Source organism: Buteo buteo, chromosome 10, assembly GCF_964188355.1.
Source record: "Buteo buteo chromosome 10, bButBut1.hap1.1, whole genome shotgun sequence".
Lineage (NCBI taxonomy): Eukaryota > Metazoa > Chordata > Aves > Accipitriformes > Accipitridae > Buteo > Buteo buteo.
Genome location: NC_134180.1, coordinates 42,422,989 through 42,448,427, shown reverse-complemented (window position 1 = coordinate 42,448,427; position 25,439 = coordinate 42,422,989). Strand labels below are relative to the sequence as shown.

Here is a 25,439-nt window from a genome sequence, read left to right as displayed (position 1 = left end):
TTACTTTAAAAGCTTTCTAAAATATTTCTAAAATTATTTTCAATAAAATACATGAGGAGGGGATGTGTTATAAACATTTTATTGGTGCTTCACAAGAGTGGTCTCCTGCCAAATTCCCAGATGACATCGACCAATCACTGCAAACCCATACCAATAAAGCATCTGTACCACATCGTATACTGCAATGCAGATGCATAACTATTCACTACTTAAACTAGAAATAAAAGGGTAAGAGAGCAAGTAGTGAAGGTGCAAATATGGAGCTACTTAAATCACGACCATAATCTTCCAAAAGATACAAATTCAACATACCTGGCAGAAAACAGGTTTATACTTTAGTGAGAAAGCTTGGATCAGTTCTTTTGAATCACTGTAGTCTTTTTGAAATTTATCTACGCAAAGGCACTTGGAGTGAATAAGATTTGTCGTCAGCTGGTTCACATCCATCCACTGTGCAAAGAGAGTGCTCTCGTCTAACTGTTTCCCCAGAAGTTCCAGTCTTGCCTTTGCAGCAGAGTCCTTCTTCATATATTCCACAAAACCATAGCCCTTTGAATGGCCAGTAACTTCGTTATAGACCAAAAAACACCTCTCGACATTGCCATATGCACGCACAAGTTCTTCAAACTCTTCTAACGTAAATGAAATGGGCAAATTAGTAATGCAAAGCAAAGCATCTGTTGGTTGGAGTTGCACGGATATTTCTTTTCCCCGAAGAGAATACTGGTGAAATTTCCGAATCGCGTTTTGAGCCTGCTCTCCATTTAACAGAGTAACGAATGCTGTAAGACCAAAACAAGTTAAGTCACCTACAACTGCTTCTCTCCAGCTACAGAGGTAATTACTATACCTCTCCCTCCCCTAAAACCCACTAGTGTGTGTCAAAGGAAACATAAAAATTTGGGATTTACCCTGAAGATGCAATAGGTAGAGATATGCTATATTATATATATCTTTTAAAACCTGACATTATCAACTGGATTGAGTATTTAACTAAAGGAGTGACTACAGAAACACAAGTACACACAACCTCACTACTTGGAACAAAAAAAAAGTTTATATTTGGGAAAGAGAAAACAATTAAATTTTATGCCGAAGTCAAGAAATTACTGATCCTATGGAACTTCTTTGATGACAACATCCATAAATTCTCACAGCAGGGTTTCTAGATATTTTTGGGGTTTTCAATCATAAAGCATGTCACACGATCACAGAATCACAGACTGTGAGAACGAGGATGAAGTTGGAAAGAACCTCTGGAGGTCACCTTGTACAACGTCCTGCTCAAAAAGGGCCACCCATAGCTAGTTACGCAGGGCCATGTCCAGATGTGTTCTTAGTATCTCCAAAAATGGAGACTCCACAACCTTTCTGAGCAACCTGCAACAGTGTGCGGTGACCCTCACACTGAAAAAGTGTATCCTGATGTTCAGAGGGAAACCTCCTGTGATTCACCTGGCACCACTTGGCTTGCACCCTGTGAATTAAAGAGGATGTAATGGTCTGCAGTGAACCAAGCAGATGAAACCTAAAACATGTGTTTCCTTCCAATGACAAACTGAATTGCACAGCGAATGCAGTCCTGGGTAAAAAATTTATTACATTTCAGAGAAAGACAAATGCAATTCATGCACTCTATGCAGATACCCTCAGCACTGCCACCCAACCAAGGATGCATGACTAGCCACTGGGCCATGCATTCAATGCCAACAGTGTGAACCACCACGTTCAGAAAACTCAACAAGCATCTTTCTTCCAGAGTAACCCTCAAACCCACAAATCTCAGCAGCAAGTACCACCCAAATCTTCAAAACAGGGCCGTGAGTACCACCTGCGGCTTCTGCTGCTTTTAATTCTCTTCTAATCTTGGCTGAGCTGCTGCTCTTTACATTCATCCTACAGCCTTCTCCTTTCCTTCCCCAGCAATAACAATTCTTCTTTTCCATTTCATTTCATCGTTTATTGAACTGTGCCTTCTCATTTGACGGCGGGAAAAGCAGGATCACATGGATGCAGCACCAACTCCAGGCACCAGCCCTGGTGATGTCACAGCCATCACATCGCATCACAGCCAGCACACTGTGATGTGGACCACCAGGAGCAAAGGCGCTGGTAACACGACGAGCCCCAGAAGGGTATGAGAAGGGCTGCGCCAAGCCAGACTGGCAGGCGAGGGGGCAGATGAGGGACGTCCCAGAGGAGCAGGCACCCGGGGGAAGGCAAGGAACCTGGGGCTCCCCACAGCAATGGAGGGTGACTTCTCTTTGGCTGCTTCTCCGGAGAATTACAGCCAGAATCCTGGAAAGGGACGCAACAAGACGACGGCCCCTGTCCTCCCGCACCTCGTCAGTCGGATGGAGAGCTCTCAGCACACTACAGAACAGGTAAGGACACCCCTGGCCTCTACCAACCCCAGTCTTGCAGGGAGCTTTCCAAAACCACAAGCAAAGGCAACGCCACAAAATTGTCCGCCTGGGGGCTGAGGGCTGGGCCCAAAACAGAGATCCTAGCATCAGCCACCGTGAATGTTACGGCCACGTAAAAGCCAGCAAACTACACGTGGTGGTCCACATAAAAAAGGTATTGGTGAGACAGATGGCCGCATAACGGTAAAAAGGTGCCGCACGAAGGAACACTAGTAGATGAAGAGACGGGCTAAAAAAGAATTACAGGCTCTGAAACACTCACCGTTATGAGTAGCTTGTCTTCATTCTACAGAGACACAGACGGTGCCCACACTCATGCAAAAAAGGAGACCTGTACCACTCACCATACCTCTACCCCATCCAGGTCCCACAGCCAGATCAAAGCTGATCGCAGCCATGAACAAAGGGAGCTCTACTACACCCACCGTATCTGTATCTTGTCCCCATCCTAAGAACAGCCAGAAGGTGCCCACAATCGTGGGCAAAGGGAGAGCCACACCACCCACCTTATCTCTGCCCCATCCAGGTCCCACAGCCAGATTAAAGCTGCTTGCAGTCATGGACACAGGGAGCTACGCAACACCCTCCGTATCTGTATCTCATCCCCATCCTACACACAGCTAGAAGGTGTTCACAATTGTGGGCATAGGGAGAAACCCACCACTCAACTTATCTCTACCCAATCCAGGTCCCACAGCCGGAACAAAGCTGCTCGCAGCCATGGACAAAGGGAGATACGCAACACCCATCGTATCTGTATCCTGTCCCCATCCTGTGAACGGCCAGAAGGTGCCCGCCATCGTGGGCAATGAGAGAAGCCCAACAGCCACCTTACCCTAATCCACACAGGTCCAACAGTCAGTTCAAAGCTGCTCGCAGCCATGGACAAAGGGAGCTCCGCTACACCCACCGTATCTGTATCTCATCCCCAACCTACAGAAAAGTACAAGGTGCCCACAACTGTGGGTGAAGAGAGAACCCCACGACCCACCTTACCTCTACTGCACACAGGTCCCACCGCCAGATCAAAGCTGCTCACAGCCATGGACAAAGGGAGCACCGCAACACCCACCGTATCTGTATCTCGACCCCATCATATGAACAGCCAGAAGGTGCCCACAATCGTGGGCAAAGGGAGAGCCACACCACCCACCTAATCTCTACCCCATCCAGGTCCCGCAGCCAGATCAGAGCGGCTCGCAGCCATGGACAAAGGGAGCTCCGCAACACCCACCGTATCTGTATCTCATCCCCATCCTGCAGACAGCCAGAAGGTGTTCACAATCGTGGGCATAGGGAGAAACCCACCACTCAACTTATCTCTACCCAATCCAGGTCCCGCAGCCAGATCAAAGCTGCTTGCAGTCATGGAGAAAGGGAGCTCCGCAACACCCACCGTATCTGTATCTCATCCCCATCCTAAAAACAGCCAGAAGGTGCCCACAATCGTGGGTAAAGGGAGAGCCACAGCACCCACCTAATCTCTACCCCATCCAGGTCCCACTGCCAGATCAAAGCTGCTCGCAGCCATGGACACAGGGAGCTCCGCAACACCCTCCGTATCTGTATCTCGTCCCCATCCTATGAATAGCCCGAAGGTGCCCACCCTTGTGAGCAAAGGGAGAACCCCACCACCCACCTTATCTCTGCCCCATCCAGGTCCCACAGCCAGATCAAAGCTGCTTGCAGTCATGGACACAGGGAGCTCCGCAACACCCACCGTATCTGTATCTCATCCCCACCCTACACACAGCTAGAAGGTGTTCACAATCGTGGGTAAAGGGAGAGCCACACCACCCACCTAATCTCTACCCCATCCAGGTCCCACAGCCAGATCAAAGCTGCTTGCAGTCATGGAGAAAGGGAGCTCCACTACAGCCACCATATCTGTATCTCATCCCCATCCTACGAACAACCAGAAGGTGCCCACAATTGTGGGCAAAGAGAGACCTGCACCAGCCACCTTATTTCTGCCCCATCCAGGTCCCACAGCCAGATCAAAGCTGCTCGCAGCCATGGACACAGGGAGCTACGCAACACCCTCCGTATCTGTATCTCGTCCCCATCCTATGAATAGCCCGAAGCTGCCCACCCTTCTGGGCAATGGGAAAACCCCACCACCCACCTAATCCCTATCCCACACAGGTCCCATGGGCAAATCAAAGCTGCTTGCAGCCATGGACACAGGGAGCTCCGCAACACCCACCGTATCTGTATCTCATCCCCATCCTACGAACAACCAGAAGGTGCCCACAATTGTGGGCAAAGGGAGACCTGCACCAGCCACCTTATCTCTGCCCCATCCAGGTCCCACAGCCAGATCAAAGCCGCTCCCAGCCATGGACACAGGGAGCTCCGCAACACCCACCGAATCTCTACCCTATCCTCGTCCTACGCACCGCCAGGAGATGCGCACACTCGTGGACAAAGGCAAAGCCTCACCACCCACCCTATCTCTGTCACATGTCGTGGTCCCACAAACAGCTGGGCATCCTGGCACCAGCCACGGTGAATGGTATGGTCACGTCACCGCCAGCAGACTCCACGTGGTGGTCCACATCAGAAAGGCGTTGGTGAGACAGATGGCTGCGTAACGGTAAAAAGGGGCCGCACCAGAGAACATTAGCAGATGATGAGACGGGCTAACAAAGAATTACAGGCTCTGAAATACTCAACGTATCAGTAGCCCGTCCTCATTCTACAAACAACCAGAAGGTGTCCACCCTTCTGGGCAAAGGGAGACGTGTACCACCCACCCTAGCTCTACCCCATCCAGGTCCCACCGCCAGATCAAAGCTGCTCGCAGCCACGGACAAAGGGAGCTCCACAACACCCACCGTATATGTATCTTGCCCCCATCCTAAAAACAGCCAGAAGGTCCGAAGGGAGAGCCGCTCCACCCACCTTATCTCTACCCCATCCAGGTCCCGCAGCCAGATCAGAGCGGCTCGCAGTCATGGAGAAAGGGAGCTCCGCAACACCCACCGTATCTGTATCTCATCCCCATCCTAAAACAGCCAGAAGGTGTTCACAATCGTGGGCATAGGGAGAAACCCACCACTCAACTTATCTCTACCCAATCCAGGTCCCGCAGCCAGATCAGAGCGGCTCGCAGTCATGGAGAAAGGGAGCTCCGCAACACCCTCCGTATCTGTATCTCATCCCCATCCTAAAACAGCCAGAAGGTGCCCACAATCGTGGGTAAAGGGAGAGCCACACCACCCACCTAATCTCTACCCCATCCAGGTCCCACAGCCAGATCAAAGCTGCTCACAGCCATGGACACAGGGAGCTCCGCAACACCCTCCGTATCTGTATCTCGTCCCCATCCTATGAATAGCCCGAAGGTGCCCAGCCTTGTGAGCAAAGGGAGAACCCCACCACCCACCTTATCTCTACCCCATCCAGGTCCCACAGCCAGATCAAAGCTGCCTGCAGTCATGGACACAGGGAGCTCCGCAACACCCTCCGTATCTGTATCCCGTCCCTATCCTATGAATAGACCGAAGCTGCCCACCTTTCTGGGCAGTGGAAAACCCCACCACCCACCTAATCTCTACCCCATCCAGGTCCCACAGCCAGATCAAAGCTGCTCGCAGCCATGGACACAGGGAGCTCCGCAACACCCTCCGTATCTGTATCTCATCCCCATCCTAAAAACACCCAGAAGGTGCCCACAATCGTGGGCAAAGGGAGAGCCACACCACCCACCTTATGTCTGCTCCATCCAGGTCCCGCAGCCAGATCAAAGCTGCTTGCAGTCATGGAGAAAGGGAGCTCTGCAACACCCACCGTATCTGTATCTCATCCCCATCCTAAAAACAGCCAGAAGGTGCCCACAATCGTGGGTAAAGGGAGAACCCCACCACCCACCTAATCTCTACCCCATCCAGGTCCCACTGCCAGATCAAAGCTGCTCACAGCCATGGACACAGGGAGCTCCACTACAGCCACCGTATCTGTATCTCATCCCCATCCTACGAACAACCAGAAGGTGCCCACAATTGTGGGCAAAGGGAGACCTGCACCAGCCACCTTATCTCTGCCCCATCCAGGTCCCACAGCCAGATCAAAGCCGCTCCCAGCCATGGACACAGGGAGCTCCGCAACACCCACCGAATCTCTACCCTATCCTCGTCCTACGCACCGCCAGGAGATGCGCACACTCGTGGACAAAGGCAAAGCCTCACCACCCACCCTATCTCTGTCACATGTCGTGGTCCCACAAACAGCTGGGCATCCTGCCACCAGCCACGGTGAATGGTATGGTCACGTCACCGCCAGCAGACTCCACGTGGTGGTCCACATCAGAAAGCCGTTGGTGAGACAGATGGCTGCGTAACGGTAAAAAGGGGCCGCACCAGAGAACATTAGCAGATGATGAGACGGGCTAACAAAGAATTACAGGCTCTGAAATACTCAACGTATCAGTAGCCCGTCCTCATTCTACAAACAACCAGAAGGTGTCCACCCTTCTGGGCAAAGGGAGACGTGTACCACCCACCCTAGCTCTACCCCATCCAGGTCCCACCGCCAGATCAAAGCTGCTCGCAGCCACAGACAAAGGGAGCTCCGCAACACCCACCGTATCTGTATCTTGCCCCCATCCTAAAAACAGCCAGAAGGTCCGAAGGGAGAGCCGCTCCACCCACCTTATCTCTACCCCATCCAGGTCCCGCAGCCAGATCAGAGCGGCTCGCAGTCATGGAGAAAGGGAGCTCCGCAACACCCTCCGTATCTGTATCTCATCCCCATCCTGCAGACAGCCAGAAGGTGTTCACAATCGTGGGCATAGGGAGAACCCCAACAGCCACTTTATCTCTACCCCATCCAGGTCCCGCAGCCAGATCAGAGCGGCTCGCAGCCATGGACAAAGGGAGCTCCGCAACACCCTCCGTATCTGTATCTCATCCCCATCCTAAAAACACCCAGAAGGTGTTCACAATCGTGGGCATAGGGAGAAACCCACCACTCAACTTATCTCTACCCAATCCAGGTCCCACAGCCAGATCAAAGCTGCTCGCAGCCATGGACACAGGGAGCTCCGCAACACCCTCCGTATCTGTATCTCATCCCCATCCTAAAAACAGCCAGAAGGTGCCCACAATCGTGGGTAAAGGGAGAGCCACACCACCCACCTAATCTCTACCCCATCCAGGTCCCACAGCCAGATCAAAGCTGCTCACAGCCATGGACACAGGGAGCTACGCAACACCCTCCGTATCTGTATCTCGTCCCCATCCTATGAATAGCCCGAAGGTGCCCAGCCTTGTGAGCAAAGGGAGAAACCCACCACCCACCTTATCTCTACCCCATCCAGGTCCCACAGCCAGATCAAAGCTGCTTGCAGTCATGGACACAGGGAGCTCCGCAACACCCTCCGTATCTGTATCCCGTCCCTATCCTATGAATAGACCGAAGCTGCCCTCCCTTCTGGGCAGTGGAAAACCCCACCACCCACCTAATCTCTACCCCATCCAGGTCCCACAGCCAGATCAAAGCTGCTCGCAGCCATGGACACAGGAAGCTCCGCAACACCCTCCGTATCTGTATCTCATCCCCATCCTAAAAACACCCAGAAGGTGCCCACAATCGTGGGCAAAGGGAGAGCCACACCACCCACCTTATGTCTGCTCCATCCAGGTCCCGCAGCCAGATCAAAGCTGCTTGCAGTCATGGAGAAAGGGAGCTCCGCAACACCCACCGTATCTGTATCTCATCCCCATCCTAAAAACAGCCAGAAGGTGCCCACAATCGTGGGTAAAGGGAGAGCCACAGCACCCACCTAATCTCTACCCCATCCAGGTCCCACTGCCAGATCAAAGCTGCTCGCAGCCATGGACACAGGGAGCTACGCAACACCCTCCGTATCTGTATCTCGTCCCCATCCTATGAATAGCCCGAAGGTGCCCAGCCTTGTGAGCAAAGGGAGAACCCCACCACCCACCTTATCTCTACCCCATCCAGGTCCCACACCCAGATCAAAGCTGCTCACAGCCATGGACACAGGGAGCTCCACTACAGCCACCGTATCTGTATCTCATCCCCATCCTACGAACAACCAGAAGGTGCCCACAATTGTGGGCAAAGGGAGACCTGCACCAGCCACCTTATCTCTGCCCCATCCAGGTCCCACAGCCAGATCAAAGCCGCTCCCAGCCATGGACACAGGGAGCTCCGCAACACCCACCGAATCTCTACCCTATCCTCGTCCTACGCACCGCCAGGAGATGCGCACACTCGTGGACAAAGGCAAAGCCTCACCACCCACCCTATCTCTGTCACATGTCGTGGTCCCACAAACAGCTGGGCATCCTGGCACCAGCCACGGTGAACGGTATGGTCACGTCACCGCCAGCAGACTCCACGTGGTGGTCCACATCAGAAAGGCGTTGGTGAGACAGATGGCTGCGTAACGGTAAAAAGGGGCCGCACCAGAGAACATTAGCAGATGATGAGACGGGCTAACAAAGAATTACAGGCTCTGAAATACTCAACGTATCAGTAGCCCGTCCTCATTCTACAAACAACCAGAAGGTGTCCACCCTTCTGGGCAAAGGGAGACGTGTACCACCCACCCTAGCTCTACCCCATCCAGGTCCCACCGCCAGATCAAAGCTGCTCGCAGCCACGGACAAAGGGAGCTCCGCAACACCCACCGTATCTGTATCTTGCCCCCATCCTAAAAACAGCCAGAAGGTGCGAAGGGAGAGCCGCTCCACCCACCTTATCTCTACCCCATCCAGGTCCCGCAGCCAGATCAGAGCGGCTCGCAGTCATGGAGAAAGGGAGCTCCGCAACACCCTCCGTATCTGTATCTCATCCCCATCCTGCAGACAGCCAGAAGGTGTTCACAATCGTGGGCATAGGGAGAACCCCAACAGCCACTTTATCACTACCCCATCCAGGTCCCGCAGCCAGATCAGAGCGGCTCGCAGCCATGGACAAAGGGAGCTCCGCAACACCCTCCGTATCTGTATCTCATCCCCATCCTAAAAACAGCCAGAAGGTGTTCACAATCGTGGGCATAGGGAGAAACCCACCACTCAACTTATCTCTACCCAATCCAGGTCCCGCAGCCAGATCAAAGCTGCCTGCAGTCATGGAGAAAGGGAGCTCCGCAACACCCACCGTATCTGTATCTCATCCCCATCCTAAAAACAGCCAGAAGGTGCCCACAATTGTGGGTAAAGGGAGAGCCACACCACCCACCTAATCTCTACCCCATCCAGGTCCCACTGCCAGATCAAAGCTGCTCGCAGCCATGGACACCGGGAGCTCCGCAACACCCTCCGTATCTGTATCTCGTCCCTATCCTATGAATAGCCCGAAGGTGCCCAGCCTTGTGAGCGAAGGGAGAACCCCACCACCCACCTTATCTCTACCCCATCCAGGTCCCACTGCCAGATCAAAGCTGCTTGCAGTCATGGACACAGGGAGCTCTGCAACACCCTCCGTATCTGTATCCCGTCCCTATCCTATGAATAGACCGAAGCTGCCCACCCTTCTGGGCAGTGGAAAACCCCACCACCCACCTAATCTCTACCCCATCCAGGTCCCACAGCCAGATCAAAGCTGCTCGCAGCCATGGACACAGGGAGCTCCGCAACACCCTCCGTATCTGTATCTCATCCCCATCCTACACACAGCCAGAAGGTGTTCACAATCGTGGGCATAGGGAGAAACCCACCACTCAACTTATCTCTACCCAATCCAGGTCCCGCAGCCAGATCAAAGCTGCTTGCAGTCATGGAGAAAGGGAGCTCCGCAACACCCACCGTATCTGTATCTCATCCCCATCCTAAAAACAGCCAGAAGGTGCCCACAATCGTGGGTAAAGGGAGAGCCACAGCACCCACCTAATCTCTACCCCATCCAGGTCCCACTGCCAGATCAAAGCTGCTCGCAGCCATGGACACAGGGAGCTACGCAACACCCTCCGTATCTGTATCTCGTCCCCATCCTATGAATAGCCCGAAGGTGCCCAGCCTTGTGAGCAAAGGGAGAACCCCACCACCCACCTTATCTCTACCCCATCCAGGTCCCACACCCAGATCAAAGCTGCTCACAGCCATGGACACAGGGAGCTCCACTACAGCCACCGTATCTGTATCTCATCCCCATCCTACGAACAACCAGAAGGTGCCCACAATTGTGGGCAAAGGGAGACCTGCACCAGCCACCTTATCTCTGCCCCATCCAGGTCCCACAGCCAGATCAAAGCCGCTCCCAGCCATGGACACAGGGAGCTCCGCAACACCCACCGAATCTCTACCCTATCCTCGTCCTACGCACCGCCAGGAGATGCGCACACTCGTGGACAAAGGCAAAGCCTCACCACCCACCCTATCTCTGTCACATGTCGTGGTCCCACAAACAGCTGGGCATCCTGGCACCAGCCACGGTGAACGGTATGGTCACGTCACCGCCAGCAGACTCCACGTGGTGGTCCACATCAGAAAGCCGTTGGTGAGACAGATGGCTGCGTAACGGTAAAAAGGGGCCGCACCAGAGAACATTAGCAGATGATGAGACGGGCTAACAAAGAATTACAGGCTCTGAAATACTCAACGTATCAGTAGCCCGTCCTCATTCTACAAACAACCAGAAGGTGTCCACCCTTCTGGGCAAAGGGAGACGTGTACCAACCACCCTAGCTCTACCCCATCCAGGTCCCACCGCCAGATCAAAGCTGCTCGCAGCCACGGACAAAGGGAGCTCCGCAACACCCTCCCTATCTGTATCTTGCCCCCATCCTAAAAACAGCCAGAAGGTGCGAAGGGAGAGCCGCTCCACCCACCTTATCTCTACCCCATCCAGGTCCCGCAGCCAGATCAGAGCGGCTCACAGTCATGGAGAAAGGGAGCTCCGCAACACCCACCGTATCTGTATCTCATCCCCATCCTGCAGACAGCCAGAAGGTGTTCACAATCGTGGGCATAGGGAGAACCCCAACAGCCACTTTATCTCTACCCCATCCAGGTCCCGCAGCCAGATCAGAGCGGCTCGCAGCCATGGACAAAGGGAGCTCCGCAACACCCACCGTATCTGTATCTCATCCCCATCCTACACACAGCCAGAAGGTGTTCACAATCGTGGGCATAGGGAGAAACCCACCACTCAACTTATCTCTACCCAATCCAGGTCCCGCAGCCAGATCAAAGCTGCTTGCAGTCATGGACAAAGGGAGCTCCGCAACACCCACCGTATCTGTATCTCATCCCCATCCTAAAAACAGCCAGAAGGTGCCCACAATCGTGGGTAAAGGGAGAGCCACAGCACCCACCTAATCTCTACCCCATCCAGGTCCCACTGCCAGATCAAAGCTGCTCGCAGCCATGGACACAGGGAGCTCCGCAACACCCTCCGTATCTGTATCTCGTCCCCATCCTATGAATAGCACGAAGGTGCCCAGCCTTGTGAGCAAAGGGAGAACCCCACCACCCACCTTATCTCTACCCCATCCAGGTCCCACTGCCAGATCAAAGCTGCTTGCAGTCATGGACACAGGGAGCTCCGCAACACCCTCCGTATCTGTATCCCGTCCCTATCCTATGAATAGACCGAAGCTGCCCACCCTTCTGGGCAGTGGAAAACCCCACCACCCACCTAATCTCTACCCCATCCAGGTCCCACAGCCAGATCAAAGCTGCTCGCAGCCATGGACACAGGGAGCTACGCAACACCCGCCGTATCTGTATCTCGTCCCCATCCTATGAATAGCCCGAAGGTGCCCACCCTTGTGAGCAAAGGGAGAACCCCACCACCCACCTTATCTCTGCCCCATCCAGGTCCCACAGCCAGATCAAAGCTGCTTGCAGTCATGGACACAGGGAGCTCCGCAACACCCACCGTATCTGTATCTCATCCCCACCCTACACACAGCTAGAAGGTGTTCACAATCGTGGGTAAAGGGAGAGCCACACCACCCACCTAATCTCTACCCCATCCAGGTCCCACAGCCAGATCAAAGCTGCTTGCAGTCATGGAGAAAGGGAGCTCCACTACAGCCACCATATCTGTATCTCATCCCCATCCTACGAACAACCAGAAGGTGCCCACAATTGTGGGCAAAGAGAGACCTGCACCAGCCACCTTATTTCTGCCCCATCCAGGTCCCACAGCCAGATCAAAGCTGCTCGCAGCCATGGACACAGGGAGCTACGCAACACCCTCCGTATCTGTATCTCGTCCCCATCCTATGAATAGCCCGAAGCTGCCCACCCTTCTGGGCAATGGGAAAACCCCACCACCCACCTAATCCCTATCCCACACAGGTCCCATGGGCAAATCAAAGCTGCTTGCAGCCATGGACACAGGGAGCTCCGCAACACCCACCGTATCTGTATCTCATCCCCATCCTACGAACAACCAGAAGGTGCCCACAATTGTGGGCAAAGGGAGACCTGCACCAGCCACCTTATCTCTGCCCCATCCAGGTCCCACAGCCAGATCAAAGCCGCTCCCAGCCATGGACACAGGGAGCTCCGCAACACCCACCGAATCTCTACCCTATCCTCGTCCTACGCACCGCCAGGAGATGCGCACACTCGTGGACAAAGGCAAAGCCTCACCACCCACCCTATCTCTGTCACATGTCGTGGTCCCACAAACAGCTGGGCATCCTGGCACCAGCCACGGTGAATGGTATGGTCACGTCACCGCCAGCAGACTCCACGTGGTGGTCCACATCAGAAAGGCGTTGGTGAGACAGATGGCTGCGTAACGGTAAAAAGGGGCCGCACCAGAGAACATTAGCAGATGATGAGACGGGCTAACAAAGAATTACAGGCTCTGAAATACTCAACGTATCAGTAGCCCGTCCTCATTCTACAAACAACCAGAAGGTGTCCACCCTTCTGGGCAAAGGGAGACGTGTACCACCCACCCTAGCTCTACCCCATCCAGGTCCCACCGCCAGATCAAAGCTGCTCGCAGCCACGGACAAAGGGAGCTCCACAACACCCACCGTATATGTATCTTGCCCCCATCCTAAAAACAGCCAGAAGGTCCGAAGGGAGAGCCGCTCCACCCACCTTATCTCTACCCCATCCAGGTCCCGCAGCCAGATCAGAGCGGCTCGCAGTCATGGAGAAAGGGAGCTCCGCAACACCCACCGTATCTGTATCTCATCCCCATCCTAAAACAGCCAGAAGGTGTTCACAATCGTGGGCATAGGGAGAAACCCACCACTCAACTTATCTCTACCCAATCCAGGTCCCGCAGCCAGATCAGAGCGGCTCGCAGTCATGGAGAAAGGGAGCTCCGCAACACCCTCCGTATCTGTATCTCATCCCCATCCTAAAACAGCCAGAAGGTGCCCACAATCGTGGGTAAAGGGAGAGCCACACCACCCACCTAATCTCTACCCCATCCAGGTCCCACAGCCAGATCAAAGCTGCTCACAGCCATGGACACAGGGAGCTCCGCAACACCCTCCGTATCTGTATCTCGTCCCCATCCTATGAATAGCCCGAAGGTGCCCAGCCTTGTGAGCAAAGGGAGAACCCCACCACCCACCTTATCTCTACCCCATCCAGGTCCCACAGCCAGATCAAAGCTGCCTGCAGTCATGGACACAGGGAGCTCCGCAACACCCTCCGTATCTGTATCCCGTCCCTATCCTATGAATAGACCGAAGCTGCCCACCTTTCTGGGCAGTGGAAAACCCCACCACCCACCTAATCTCTACCCCATCCAGGTCCCACAGCCAGATCAAAGCTGCTCGCAGCCATGGACACAGGGAGCTCCGCAACACCCTCCGTATCTGTATCTCATCCCCATCCTAAAAACACCCAGAAGGTGCCCACAATCGTGGGCAAAGGGAGAGCCACACCACCCACCTTATGTCTGCTCCATCCAGGTCCCGCAGCCAGATCAAAGCTGCTTGCAGTCATGGAGAAAGGGAGCTCTGCAACACCCACCGTATCTGTATCTCATCCCCATCCTAAAAACAGCCAGAAGGTGCCCACAATCGTGGGTAAAGGGAGAACCCCACCACCCACCTAATCTCTACCCCATCCAGGTCCCACTGCCAGATCAAAGCTGCTCACAGCCATGGACACAGGGAGCTCCACTACAGCCACCGTATCTGTATCTCATCCCCATCCTACGAACAACCAGAAGGTGCCCACAATTGTGGGCAAAGGGAGACCTGCACCAGCCACCTTATCTCTGCCCCATCCAGGTCCCACAGCCAGATCAAAGCCGCTCCCAGCCATGGACACAGGGAGCTCCGCAACACCCACCGAATCTCTACCCTATCCTCGTCCTACGCACCGCCAGGAGATGCGCACACTCGTGGACAAAGGCAAAGCCTCACCACCCACCCTATCTCTGTCACATGTCGTGGTCCCACAAACAGCTGGGCATCCTGCCACCAGCCACGGTGAATGGTATGGTCACGTCACCGCCAGCAGACTCCACGTGGTGGTCCACATCAGAAAGCCGTTGGTGAGACAGATGGCTGCGTAACGGTAAAAAGGGGCCGCACCAGAGAACATTAGCAGATGATGAGACGGGCTAACAAAGAATTACAGGCTCTGAAATACTCAACGTATCAGTAGCCCGTCCTCATTCTACAAACAACCAGAAGGTGTCCACCCTTCTGGGCAAAGGGAGACGTGTACCACCCACCCTAGCTCTACCCCATCCAGGTCCCACCGCCAGATCAAAGCTGCTCGCAGCCACAGACAAAGGGAGCTCCGCAACACCCACCGTATCTGTATCTTGCCCCCATCCTAAAAACAGCCAGAAGGTCCGAAGGGAGAGCCGCTCCACCCACCTTATCTCTACCCCATCCAGGTCCCGCAGCCAGATCAGAGCGGCTCGCAGTCATGGAGAAAGGGAGCTCCGCAACACCCTCCGTATCTGTATCTCATCCCCATCCTGCAGACAGCCAGAAGGTGTTCACAATCGTGGGCATAGGGAGAACCCCAACAGCCACTTTATCTCTACCCCATCCAGGTCCCGCAGCCAGATCAGAGCGGCTCGCAGCCATGGACAAAGGGAGCTCCGCAACACCCTCCGTATCTGTATCTCATCCCCATCCTAAAAACACCCAGAAGGTGTTCACAATCGTGGGCATAGGGAGAAACCCACCACTCAACTTATCTCTACCCAATCCAGGTCCCACAGCCAGATCAAAGCTGCTCGCAGCCATGGACACAGGGAGCTCCGCAACACCCTCCGTATCTGTATCTCATCCCCATCCTAAAAACAGCCAGAAGGTGCCCACAATCGTGGGTAAAGGGAGAGCCACACCACCCACCTAATCTCTACCCCATCCAGGTCCCACAGCCAGATCAAAGCTGCTCACAGCCATGGACACAGGGAGCTACGCAACACCCTCCGTATCTGTATCTCGTCCCCATCCTATGAATAGCCCGAAGGTGCCCAGCCTTGTGAGCAAAGGGAGAAACCCACCACCCACCTTATCTCTACCCCATCCAGGTCCCACAGCCAGATCAAAGCTGCTTGCAGTCATGGACACAGGGAGCTCCGCAACACCCTCCGTATCTGTATCCCGTCCCTATCCTATGAATAGACCGAAGCTGCCCTCCCTTCTGGGCAGTGGAAAACCCCACCACCCACCTAATCTCTACCCCATCCAGGTCCCACAGCCAGATCAAAGCTGCTCGCAGCCATGGACACAGGAAGCTCCGCAACACCCTCCGTATCTGTATCTCATCCCCATCCTAAAAACACCCAGAAGGTGCCCACAATCGTGGGCAAAGGGAGAGCCACACCACCCACCTTATGTCTGCTCCATCCAGGTCCCGCAGCCAGATCAAAGCTGCTTGCAGTCATGGAGAAAGGGAGCTCCGCAACACCCACCGTATCTGTATCTCATCCCCATCCTAAAAACAGCCAGAAGGTGCCCACAATCGTGGGTAAAGGGAGAGCCACAGCACCCACCTAATCTCTACCCCATCCAGGTCCCACTGCCAGATCAAAGCTGCTCGCAGCCATGGACACAGGGAGCTACGCAACACCCTCCGTATCTGTATCTCGTCCCCATCCTATGAATAGCCCGAAGGTGCCCAGCCTTGTGAGCAAAGGGAGAACCCCACCACCCACCTTATCTCTACCCCATCCAGGTCCCACACCCAGATCAAAGCTGCTCACAGCCATGGACACAGGGAGCTCCACTACAGCCACCGTATCTGTATCTCATCCCCATCCTACGAACAACCAGAAGGTGCCCACAATTGTGGGCAAAGGGAGACCTGCACCAGCCACCTTATCTCTGCCCCATCCAGGTCCCACAGCCAGATCAAAGCCGCTCCCAGCCATGGACACAGGGAGCTCCGCAACACCCACCGAATCTCTACCCTATCCTCGTCCTACGCACCGCCAGGAGATGCGCACACTCGTGGACAAAGGCAAAGCCTCACCACCCACCCTATCTCTGTCACATGTCGTGGTCCCACAAACAGCTGGGCATCCTGGCACCAGCCACGGTGAACGGTATGGTCACGTCACCGCCAGCAGACTCCACGTGGTGGTCCACATCAGAAAGCCGTTGGTGAGACAGATGGCTGCGTAACGGTAAAAAGGGGCCGCACCAGAGAACATTAGCAGATGATGAGACGGGCTAACAAAGAATTACAGGCTCTGAAATACTCAACGTATCAGTAGCCCGTCCTCATTCTACAAACAACCAGAAGGTGTCCACCCTTCTGGGCAAAGGGAGACGTGTACCACCCACCCTAGCTCTACCCCATCCAGGTCCCACCGCCAGATCAAAGCTGCTCGCAGCCACGGACAAAGGGAGCTCCGCAACACCCACCGTATCTGTATCTTGCCCCCATCCTAAAAACAGCCAGAAGGTGCGAAGGGAGAGCCGCTCCACCCACCTTATCTCTACCCCATCCAGGTCCCGCAGCCAGATCAGAGCGGCTCGCAGTCATGGAGAAAGGGAGCTCCGCAACACCCTCCGTATCTGTATCTCATCCCCATCCTGCAGACAGCCAGAAGGTGTTCACAATCGTGGGCATAGGGAGAACCCCAACAGCCACTTTATCACTACCCCATCCAGGTCCCGCAGCCAGATCAGAGCGGCTCGCAGCCATGGACAAAGGGAGCTCCGCAACACCCTCCGTATCTGTATCTCATCCCCATCCTAAAAACAGCCAGAAGGTGTTCACAATCGTGGGCATAGGGAGAAACCCACCACTCAACTTATCTCTACCCAATCCAGGTCCCGCAGCCAGATCAAAGCTGCCTGCAGTCATGGAGAAAGGGAGCTCCGCAACACCCACCGTATCTGTATCTCATCCCCATCCTAAAAACAGCCAGAAGGTGCCCACAATTGTGGGTAAAGGGAGAGCCACACCACCCACCTAATCTCTACCCCATCCAGGTCCCACTGCCAGATCAAAGCTGCTCGCAGCCATGGACACCGGGAGCTCCGCAACACCCTCCGTATCTGTATCTCGTCCCTATCCTATGAATAGCCCGAAGGTGCCCAGCCTTGTGAGCGAAGGGAGAACCCCACCACCCACCTTATCTCTACCCCATCCAGGTCCCACTGCCAGATCAAAGCTGCTTGCAGTCATGGACACAGGGAGCTCTGCAACACCCTCCGTATCTGTATCCCGTCCCTATCCTATGAATAGACCGAAGCTGCCCACCCTTCTGGGCAGTGGAAAACCCCACCACCCACCTAATCTCTACCCCATCCAGGTCCCACAGCCAGATCAAAGCTGCTCGCAGCCATGGACACAGGGAGCTCCGCAACACCCTCCGTATCTGTATCTCATCCCCATCCTACACACAGCCAGAAGGTGTTCACAATCGTGGGCATAGGGAGAAACCCACCACTCAACTTATCTCTACCCAATCCAGGTCCCGCAGCCAGATCAAAGCTGCTTGCAGTCATGGAGAAAGGGAGCTCCGCAACACCCACCGTATCTGTATCTCATCCCCATCCTAAAAACAGCCAGAAGGTGCCCACAATCGTGGGTAAAGGGAGAGCCACAGCACCCACCTAATCTCTACCCCATCCAGGTCCCACTGCCAGATCAAAGCTGCTCGCAGCCATGGACACAGGGAGCTACGCAACACCCTCCGTATCTGTATCTCGTCCCCATCCTATGAATAGCCCGAAGGTGCCCAGCCTTGTGAGCAAAGGGAGAAACCCACCACCCACCTTATCTCTACCCCATCCAGGTCCCACAGCCAGATCAAAGCTGCTTGCAGCCATGGACACAGGGAGCTCCACTACAGCCACCGTATCTGTATCTCATCCCCATCCTACGAACAACCAGAAGGTGCCCACAATTGTGGGCAAAGGGAGACCTGCACCAGCCACCTTATCTCTGCCCCATCCAGGTCCCACAGCCAGATCAAAGCCGCTCCCAGCCATGGACACAGGGAGCTCCGCAACACCCACCGAATCTCTACCCTATCCTCGTCCTACGCACCGCCAGGAGATGCGCACACTCGTGGACAAAGGCAAAGCCTCACCACCCACCCTATCTCTGTCACATGTCGTGGTCCCACAAACAGCTGGGCATCCTGGCACCAGCCACGGTGAACGGTATGGTCACGTCACCGCCAGCAGACTCCACGTGGTGGTCCACATCAGAAAGCCGTTGGTGAGACAGATGGCTGCGTAACGGTAAAAAGGGGCCGCACCAGAGAACATTAGCAGATGATGAGACGGGCTAACAAAGAATTACAGGCTCTGAAATACTCAACGTATCAGTAGCCCGTCCTCATTCTACAAACAACCAGAAGGTGTCCACCCTTCTGGGCAAAGGGAGACGTGTACCAACCACCCTAGCTCTACCCCATCCAGGTCCCACCGCCAGATCAAAGCTGCTCGCAGCCACGGACAAAGGGAGCTCCGCAACACCCTCCCTATCTGTATCTTGCCCCCATCCTAAAAACAGCCAGAAGGTGCGAAGGGAGAGCCGCTCCACCCACCTTATCTCTACCCCATCCAGGTCCCGCAGCCAGATCAGAGCGGCTCACAGTCATGGAGAAAGGGAGCTCCGCAACACCCACCGTATCTGTATCTCATCCCCATCCTGCAGACAGCCAGAAGGTGTTCACAATCGTGGGCATAGGGAGAACCCCAACAGCCACTTTATCTCTACCCCATCCAGGTCCCGCAGCCAGATCAGAGCGGCTCGCAGCCATGGACAAAGGGAGCTCCGCAACACCCACCGTATCTGTATCTCATCCCCATCCTACACACAGCCAGAAGGTGTTCACAATCGTGGGCATAGGGAGAAACCCACCACTCAACTTATCTCTACCCAATCCAGGTCCCGCAGCCAGATCAAAGCTGCTTGCAGTCATGGACAAAGGGAGCTCCGCAACACCCACCGTATCTGTATCTCATCCCCATCCTAAAAACAGCCAGAAGGTGCCCACAATCGTGGGTAAAGGGAGAGCCACAGCACCCACCTAATCTCTACCCCATCCAGGTCCCACTGCCAGATCAAAGCTGCTCGCAGCCATGGACACAGGGAGCTCCGCAACACCCTCCGTATCTGTATCTCGTCCCCATCCTATGAATAGCACGAAGGTGCCCAGCCTTGTGAGCAAAGGGAGAACCCCACCACCCACCTTATCTCTACCCCATCCAGGTCCCACTGCCAGATCAAAGCTGCTTGCAGTCATGGACACAGGGAGCTCCGCAACACCCTCCGTATCTGTATCCCGTCCCTATCCTATGAATAGACCGAAGCTGCCCACCCTTCTGGGCAGTGGAAAACCCCACCACCCACCTAATCTCTACCCCATCCAGGTCCCACAGCCAGATCAAAGCTGCTCGCAGCCATGGACACAGGGAGCTACGCAACACCCGCCGTATCTGTATCTCGTCCCCATCCTATGAATAGCCCGAAGGTGCCCAGCCTTGTGAGCAAAGGGAGAACCCCACCACCCACCTTATCTCTACCCCATCCAGGTCCCACTGCCAGATCAAAGCTGCTTGCAGTCATGGACACAGGGAGCTCTGCAACACCCTCCGTATCTGTATCCCGTCCCTATCCTATGAATAGACCGAAGCTGCCCACCCTTCTGGGCAGTGGAAAACCCCACCACCCACCTAATCTCTACCCCATCCAGGTCCCACAGCCAGATCAAAGCTGCTCGCAGCCATGGACACAGGGAGCTCCGCAACACCCTCCGTATCTGTATCTCATCCCCATCCTAAAAACAGCCAGAAGGTGCCCACAATCGTGGGTAAAGGGAGAGCCACACCACCCACCTAATCTCTACCCTATCCAGGTCCCACAGCCAGATCAAAGCTGCTCACAGCCATGGACACAGGGAGCTACGCAACACCCTCCGTATCTGTATCTCGTCCCCATCCTATGAATAGCCCGAAGGTGCCCAGCCTTGTGAGCAAAGGGAGAAACCCACCACCCACCTTATCTCTACCCCATCCAGGTCCCACAGCCAGATCAAAGCTGCTCGCAGCCATGGACACAGGAAGCTCCGCAACACCCTCCGTATCTGTATCTCATCCCCATCCTACACACAGCCAGAAGGTGCCCACAATCGTGGGCAAAGGGAGAGCCACACCACCCACCTTATGTCTGCTCCATCCAGGTCCCGCAGCCAGATCAAAGCTGCTTGCAGTCATGGAGAAAGGGAGCTCCGCAACACCCACCGTATCTGTATCTCATCCCCATCCTAAAAACAGCCAGAAGGTGCCCACAATCGTGGGTAAAGGGAGAGCCACAGCACCCACCTAATCTCTACCCCATCCAGGTCCCACTGCCAGATCAAAGCTGCTCGCAGCCATGGACACAGGGAGCTACGCAACACCCTCCGTATCTGTATCTCGTCCCCATCCTATGAATAGCCCGAAGGTGCCCAGCCTTGTGAGCAAAGGGAGAACCCCACCACCCACCTTATCTCTACCCCATCCAGGTCCCACACCCAGATCAAAGCTGCTCACAGCCATGGACACAGGGAGCTCCACTACAGCCACCGTATCTGTATCTCATCCCCATCCTACGAACAACCAGAAGGTGCCCACAATTGTGGGCAAAGGGAGACCTGCACCAGCCACCTTATCTCTGCCCCATCCAGGTCCCACAGCCAGATCAAAGCCGCTCCCAGCCATGGACACAGGGAGCTCCGCAACACCCACCGAATCTCTACCCTATCCTCGTCCTACGCACCGCCAGGAGATGCGCACACTCGTGGACAAAGGCAAAGCCTCACCACCCACCCTATCTCTGTCACATGTCGTGGTCCCACAAACAGCTGGGCATCCTGGCACCAGCCACGGTGAACGGTATGGTCACGTCACCGCCAGCAGACTCCACGTGGTGGTCCACATCAGAAAGCCGTTGGTGAGACAGATGGCTGCGTAACGGTAAAAAGGGGCCGCACCAGAGAACATTAGCAGATGATGAGACGGGCTAACAAAGAATTACAGGCTCTGAAATACTCAACGTATCAGTAGCCCGTCCTCATTCTACAAACAACCAGAAGGTGTCCACCCTTCTGGGCAAAGGGAGACGTGTACCAACCACCCTAGCTCTACCCCATCCAGGTCCCACCGCCAGATCAAAGCTGCTCGCAGCCACGGACAAAGGGAGCTCCGCAACACCCACCGTATCTGTATCTTGCCCCCATCCTAAAAACAGCCAGAAGGTGCGAAGGGAGAGCCGCTCCACCCACCTTATCTCTACCCCATCCAGGTCCCGCAGCCAGATCAGAGCGGCTCGCAGTCATGGAGAAAGGGAGCTCCGCAACACCCTCCGTATCTGTATCTCATCCCCATCCTGCAGACAGCCAGAAGGTGTTCACAATCGTGGGCATAGGGAGAACCCCAACAGCCACTTTATCACTACCCCATCCAGGTCCCGCAGCCAGATCAGAGCGGCTCGCAGCCATGGACAAAGGGAGCTCCGCAACACCCTCCGTATCTGTATCTCATCCCCATCCTAAAAACAGCCAGAAGGTGTTCACAATCGTGGGCATAGGGAGAAACCCACCACTCAACTTATCTCTACCCAATCCAGGTCCCGCAGCCAGATCAAAGCTGCCTGCAGTCATGGAGAAAGGGAGCTCCGCAACACCCACCGTATCTGTATCTCATCCCCATCCTAAAAACAGCCAGAAGGTGCCCACAATTGTGGGTAAAGGGAGAGCCACACCACCCACCTAATCTCTACCCCATCCAGGTCCCACTGCCAGATCAAAGCTGCTCGCAGCCATGGACACCGGGAGCTCCGCAACACCCTCCGTATCTGTATCTCGTCCCTATCCTATGAATAGCCCGAAGGTGCCCAGCCTTGTGAGCGAAGGGAGAACCCCACCACCCACCTTATCTCTACCCCATCCAGGTCCCACTGCCAGATCAAAGCTGCTTGCAGTCATGGACACAGGGAGCTCTGCAACACCCTCCGTATCTGTATCCCGTCCCTATCCTATGAATAGACCGAAGCTGCCCACCCTTCTGGGCAGTGGAAAACCCCACCACCCACCTAATCTCTACCCCATCCAGGTCCCACAGCCAGATCAAAGCTGCTCGCAGCCATGGACACAGGGAGCTCCGCAACACCCTCCGTATCTGTATCTCATCCCCATCCTACACACAGCCAGAAGGTGTTCACAATCGTGGGCATAGGGAGAAACCCACCACTCAACTTATCTCTACCCAATCCAGGTCCCGCAGCCAGATCAAAGCTGCTTGCAGTCATGGAGAAAGGGAGCTCCGCAACACCCACCGTATCTGTATCTCATCCCCATCCTAAAAACAGCCAGAAGGTGCCCACAATCGTGGGTAAAGGGAGAGCCACAGCACCCACCTAATCTCTACCCCATCCAGGTCCCACTGCCAGATCAAAGCTGCTCGCAGCCATGGACACAGGGAGCTACGCAACACCCTCCGTATCTGTATCTCGTCCCCATCCTATGAATAGCCCGAAGGTGCCCAGCCTTGTGAGCAAAGGGAGAAACCCACCACCCACCTTATCTCTACCCCATCCAGGTCCCACAGCCAGATCAAAGCTGCTTGCAGCCATGGACACAGGGAGCTCCACTACAGCCACCGTATCTGTATCTCATCCCCATCCTACGAACAACCAGAAGGTGCCCACAATTGTGGGCAAAGGGAGACCTGCACCAGCCACCTTATCTCTGCCCCATCCAGGTCCCACAGCCAGATCAAAGCCGCTCCCAGCCATGGACACAGGGAGCTCCGCAACACCCACCGAATCTCTACCCTATCCTCGTCCTACGCACCGCCAGGAGATGCGCACACTCGTGGACAAAGGCAAAGCCTCACCACCCACCCTATCTCTGTCACATGTCGTGGTCCCACAAACAGCTGGGCATCCTGGCACCAGCCACGGTGAACGGTATGGTCACGTCACCGCCAGCAGACTCCACGTGGTGGTCCACATCAGAAAGCCGTTGGTGAGACAGATGGCTGCGTAACGGTAAAAAGGGGCCGCACCAGAGAACATTAGCAGATGATGAGACGGGCTAACAAAGAATTACAGGCTCTGAAATACTCAACGTATCAGTAGCCCGTCCTCATTCTACAAACAACCAGAAGGTGTCCACCCTTCTGGGCAAAGGGAGACGTGTACCAACCACCCTAGCTCTACCCCATCCAGGTCCCACCGCCAGATCAAAGCTGCTCGCAGCCACGGACAAAGGGAGCTCCGCAACACCCTCCGTATCTGTATCTTGCCCCCATCCTAAAAACAGCCAGAAGGTGCGAAGGGAGAGCCGCTCCACCCACCTTATCTCTACCCCATCCAGGTCCCGCAGCCAGATCAGAGCGGCTCACAGTCATGGAGAAAGGGAGCTCCGCAACACCCACCGTATCTGTATCTCATCCCCATCCTGCAGACAGCCAGAAGGTGTTCACAATCGTGGGCATAGGGAGAACCCCAACAGCCACTTTATCTCTACCCCATCCAGGTCCCGCAGCCAGATCAGAGCGGCTCGCAGCCATGGACAAAGGGAGCTCCGCAACACCCACCGTATCTGTATCTCATCCCCATCCTACACACAGCCAGAAGGTGTTCACAATCGTGGGCATAGGGAGAAACCCACCACTCAACTTATCTCTACCCAATCCAGGTCCCGCAGCCAGATCAAAGCTGCTTGCAGTCATGGACAAAGGGAGCTCCGCAACACCCACCGTATCTGTATCTCATCCCCATCCTAAAAACAGCCAGAAGGTGCCCACAATCGTGGGTAAAGGGAGAGCCACAGCACCCACCTAATCTCTACCCCATCCAGGTCCCACTGCCAGATCAAAGCTGCTCGCAGCCATGGACACAGGGAGCTCCGCAACACCCTCCGTATCTGTATCTCGTCCCCATCCTATGAATAGCACGAAGGTGCCCAGCCTTGTGAGCAAAGGGAGAACCCCACCACCCACCTTATCTCTACCCCATCCAGGTCCCACTGCCAGATCAAAGCTGCTTGCAGTCATGGACACAGGGAGCTCCGCAACACCCTCCGTATCTGTATCCCGTCCCTATCCTATGAATAGACCGAAGCTGCCCACCCTTCTGGGCAGTGGAAAACCCCACCACCCACCTAATCTCTACCCCATCCAGGTCCCACAGCCAGATCAAAGCTGCTCGCAGCCATGGACACAGGGAGCTCCGCAACACCCTCCGTATCTGTATCTCATCCCCATCCTAAAAACAGCCAGAAGGTGCCCACAATCGTGGGTAAAGGGAGAGCCACACCACCCACCTAATCTCTACCCTATCCAGGTCCCACAGCCAGATCAAAGCTGCTCACAGCCATGGACACAGGGAGCTACGCAACACCCTCCGTATCTGTATCTCGTCCCCATCCTATGAATAGCCCGAAGGTGCCCAGCCTTGTGAGCAAAGGGAGAAACCCACCACCCACCTTATCTCTACCCCATCCAGGTCCCACAGCCAGATCAAAGCTGCTCGCAGCCATGGACACAGGAAGCTCCGCAACACCCTCCGTATCTGTATCTCATCCCCATCCTAAAAACACCCAGAAGGTGCCCACAATCGTGGGCAAAGGGAGAGCCAC

General features: G+C 54.9%; 1 protein-coding gene across 5 annotated transcripts in view; it reads right to left on the bottom strand.

The window, feature by feature from the left end:
- The window catches only part of RAVER2 (ribonucleoprotein, PTB binding 2), a 76,472-nt gene that overhangs the window by 21,867 nt on the left and 29,166 nt on the right, over nt 1–25,439 (bottom strand). For all 5 annotated transcript variants that reach the window (XM_075037297.1, XM_075037300.1, XM_075037298.1 and 2 more), the window contains exon 3: nt 313–782. In XM_075037297.1, coding sequence (XP_074893398.1) covers nt 313–782 — 470 coding nt within the window. The remainder of the gene's footprint in view (nt 1–312; nt 783–25,439) is intronic.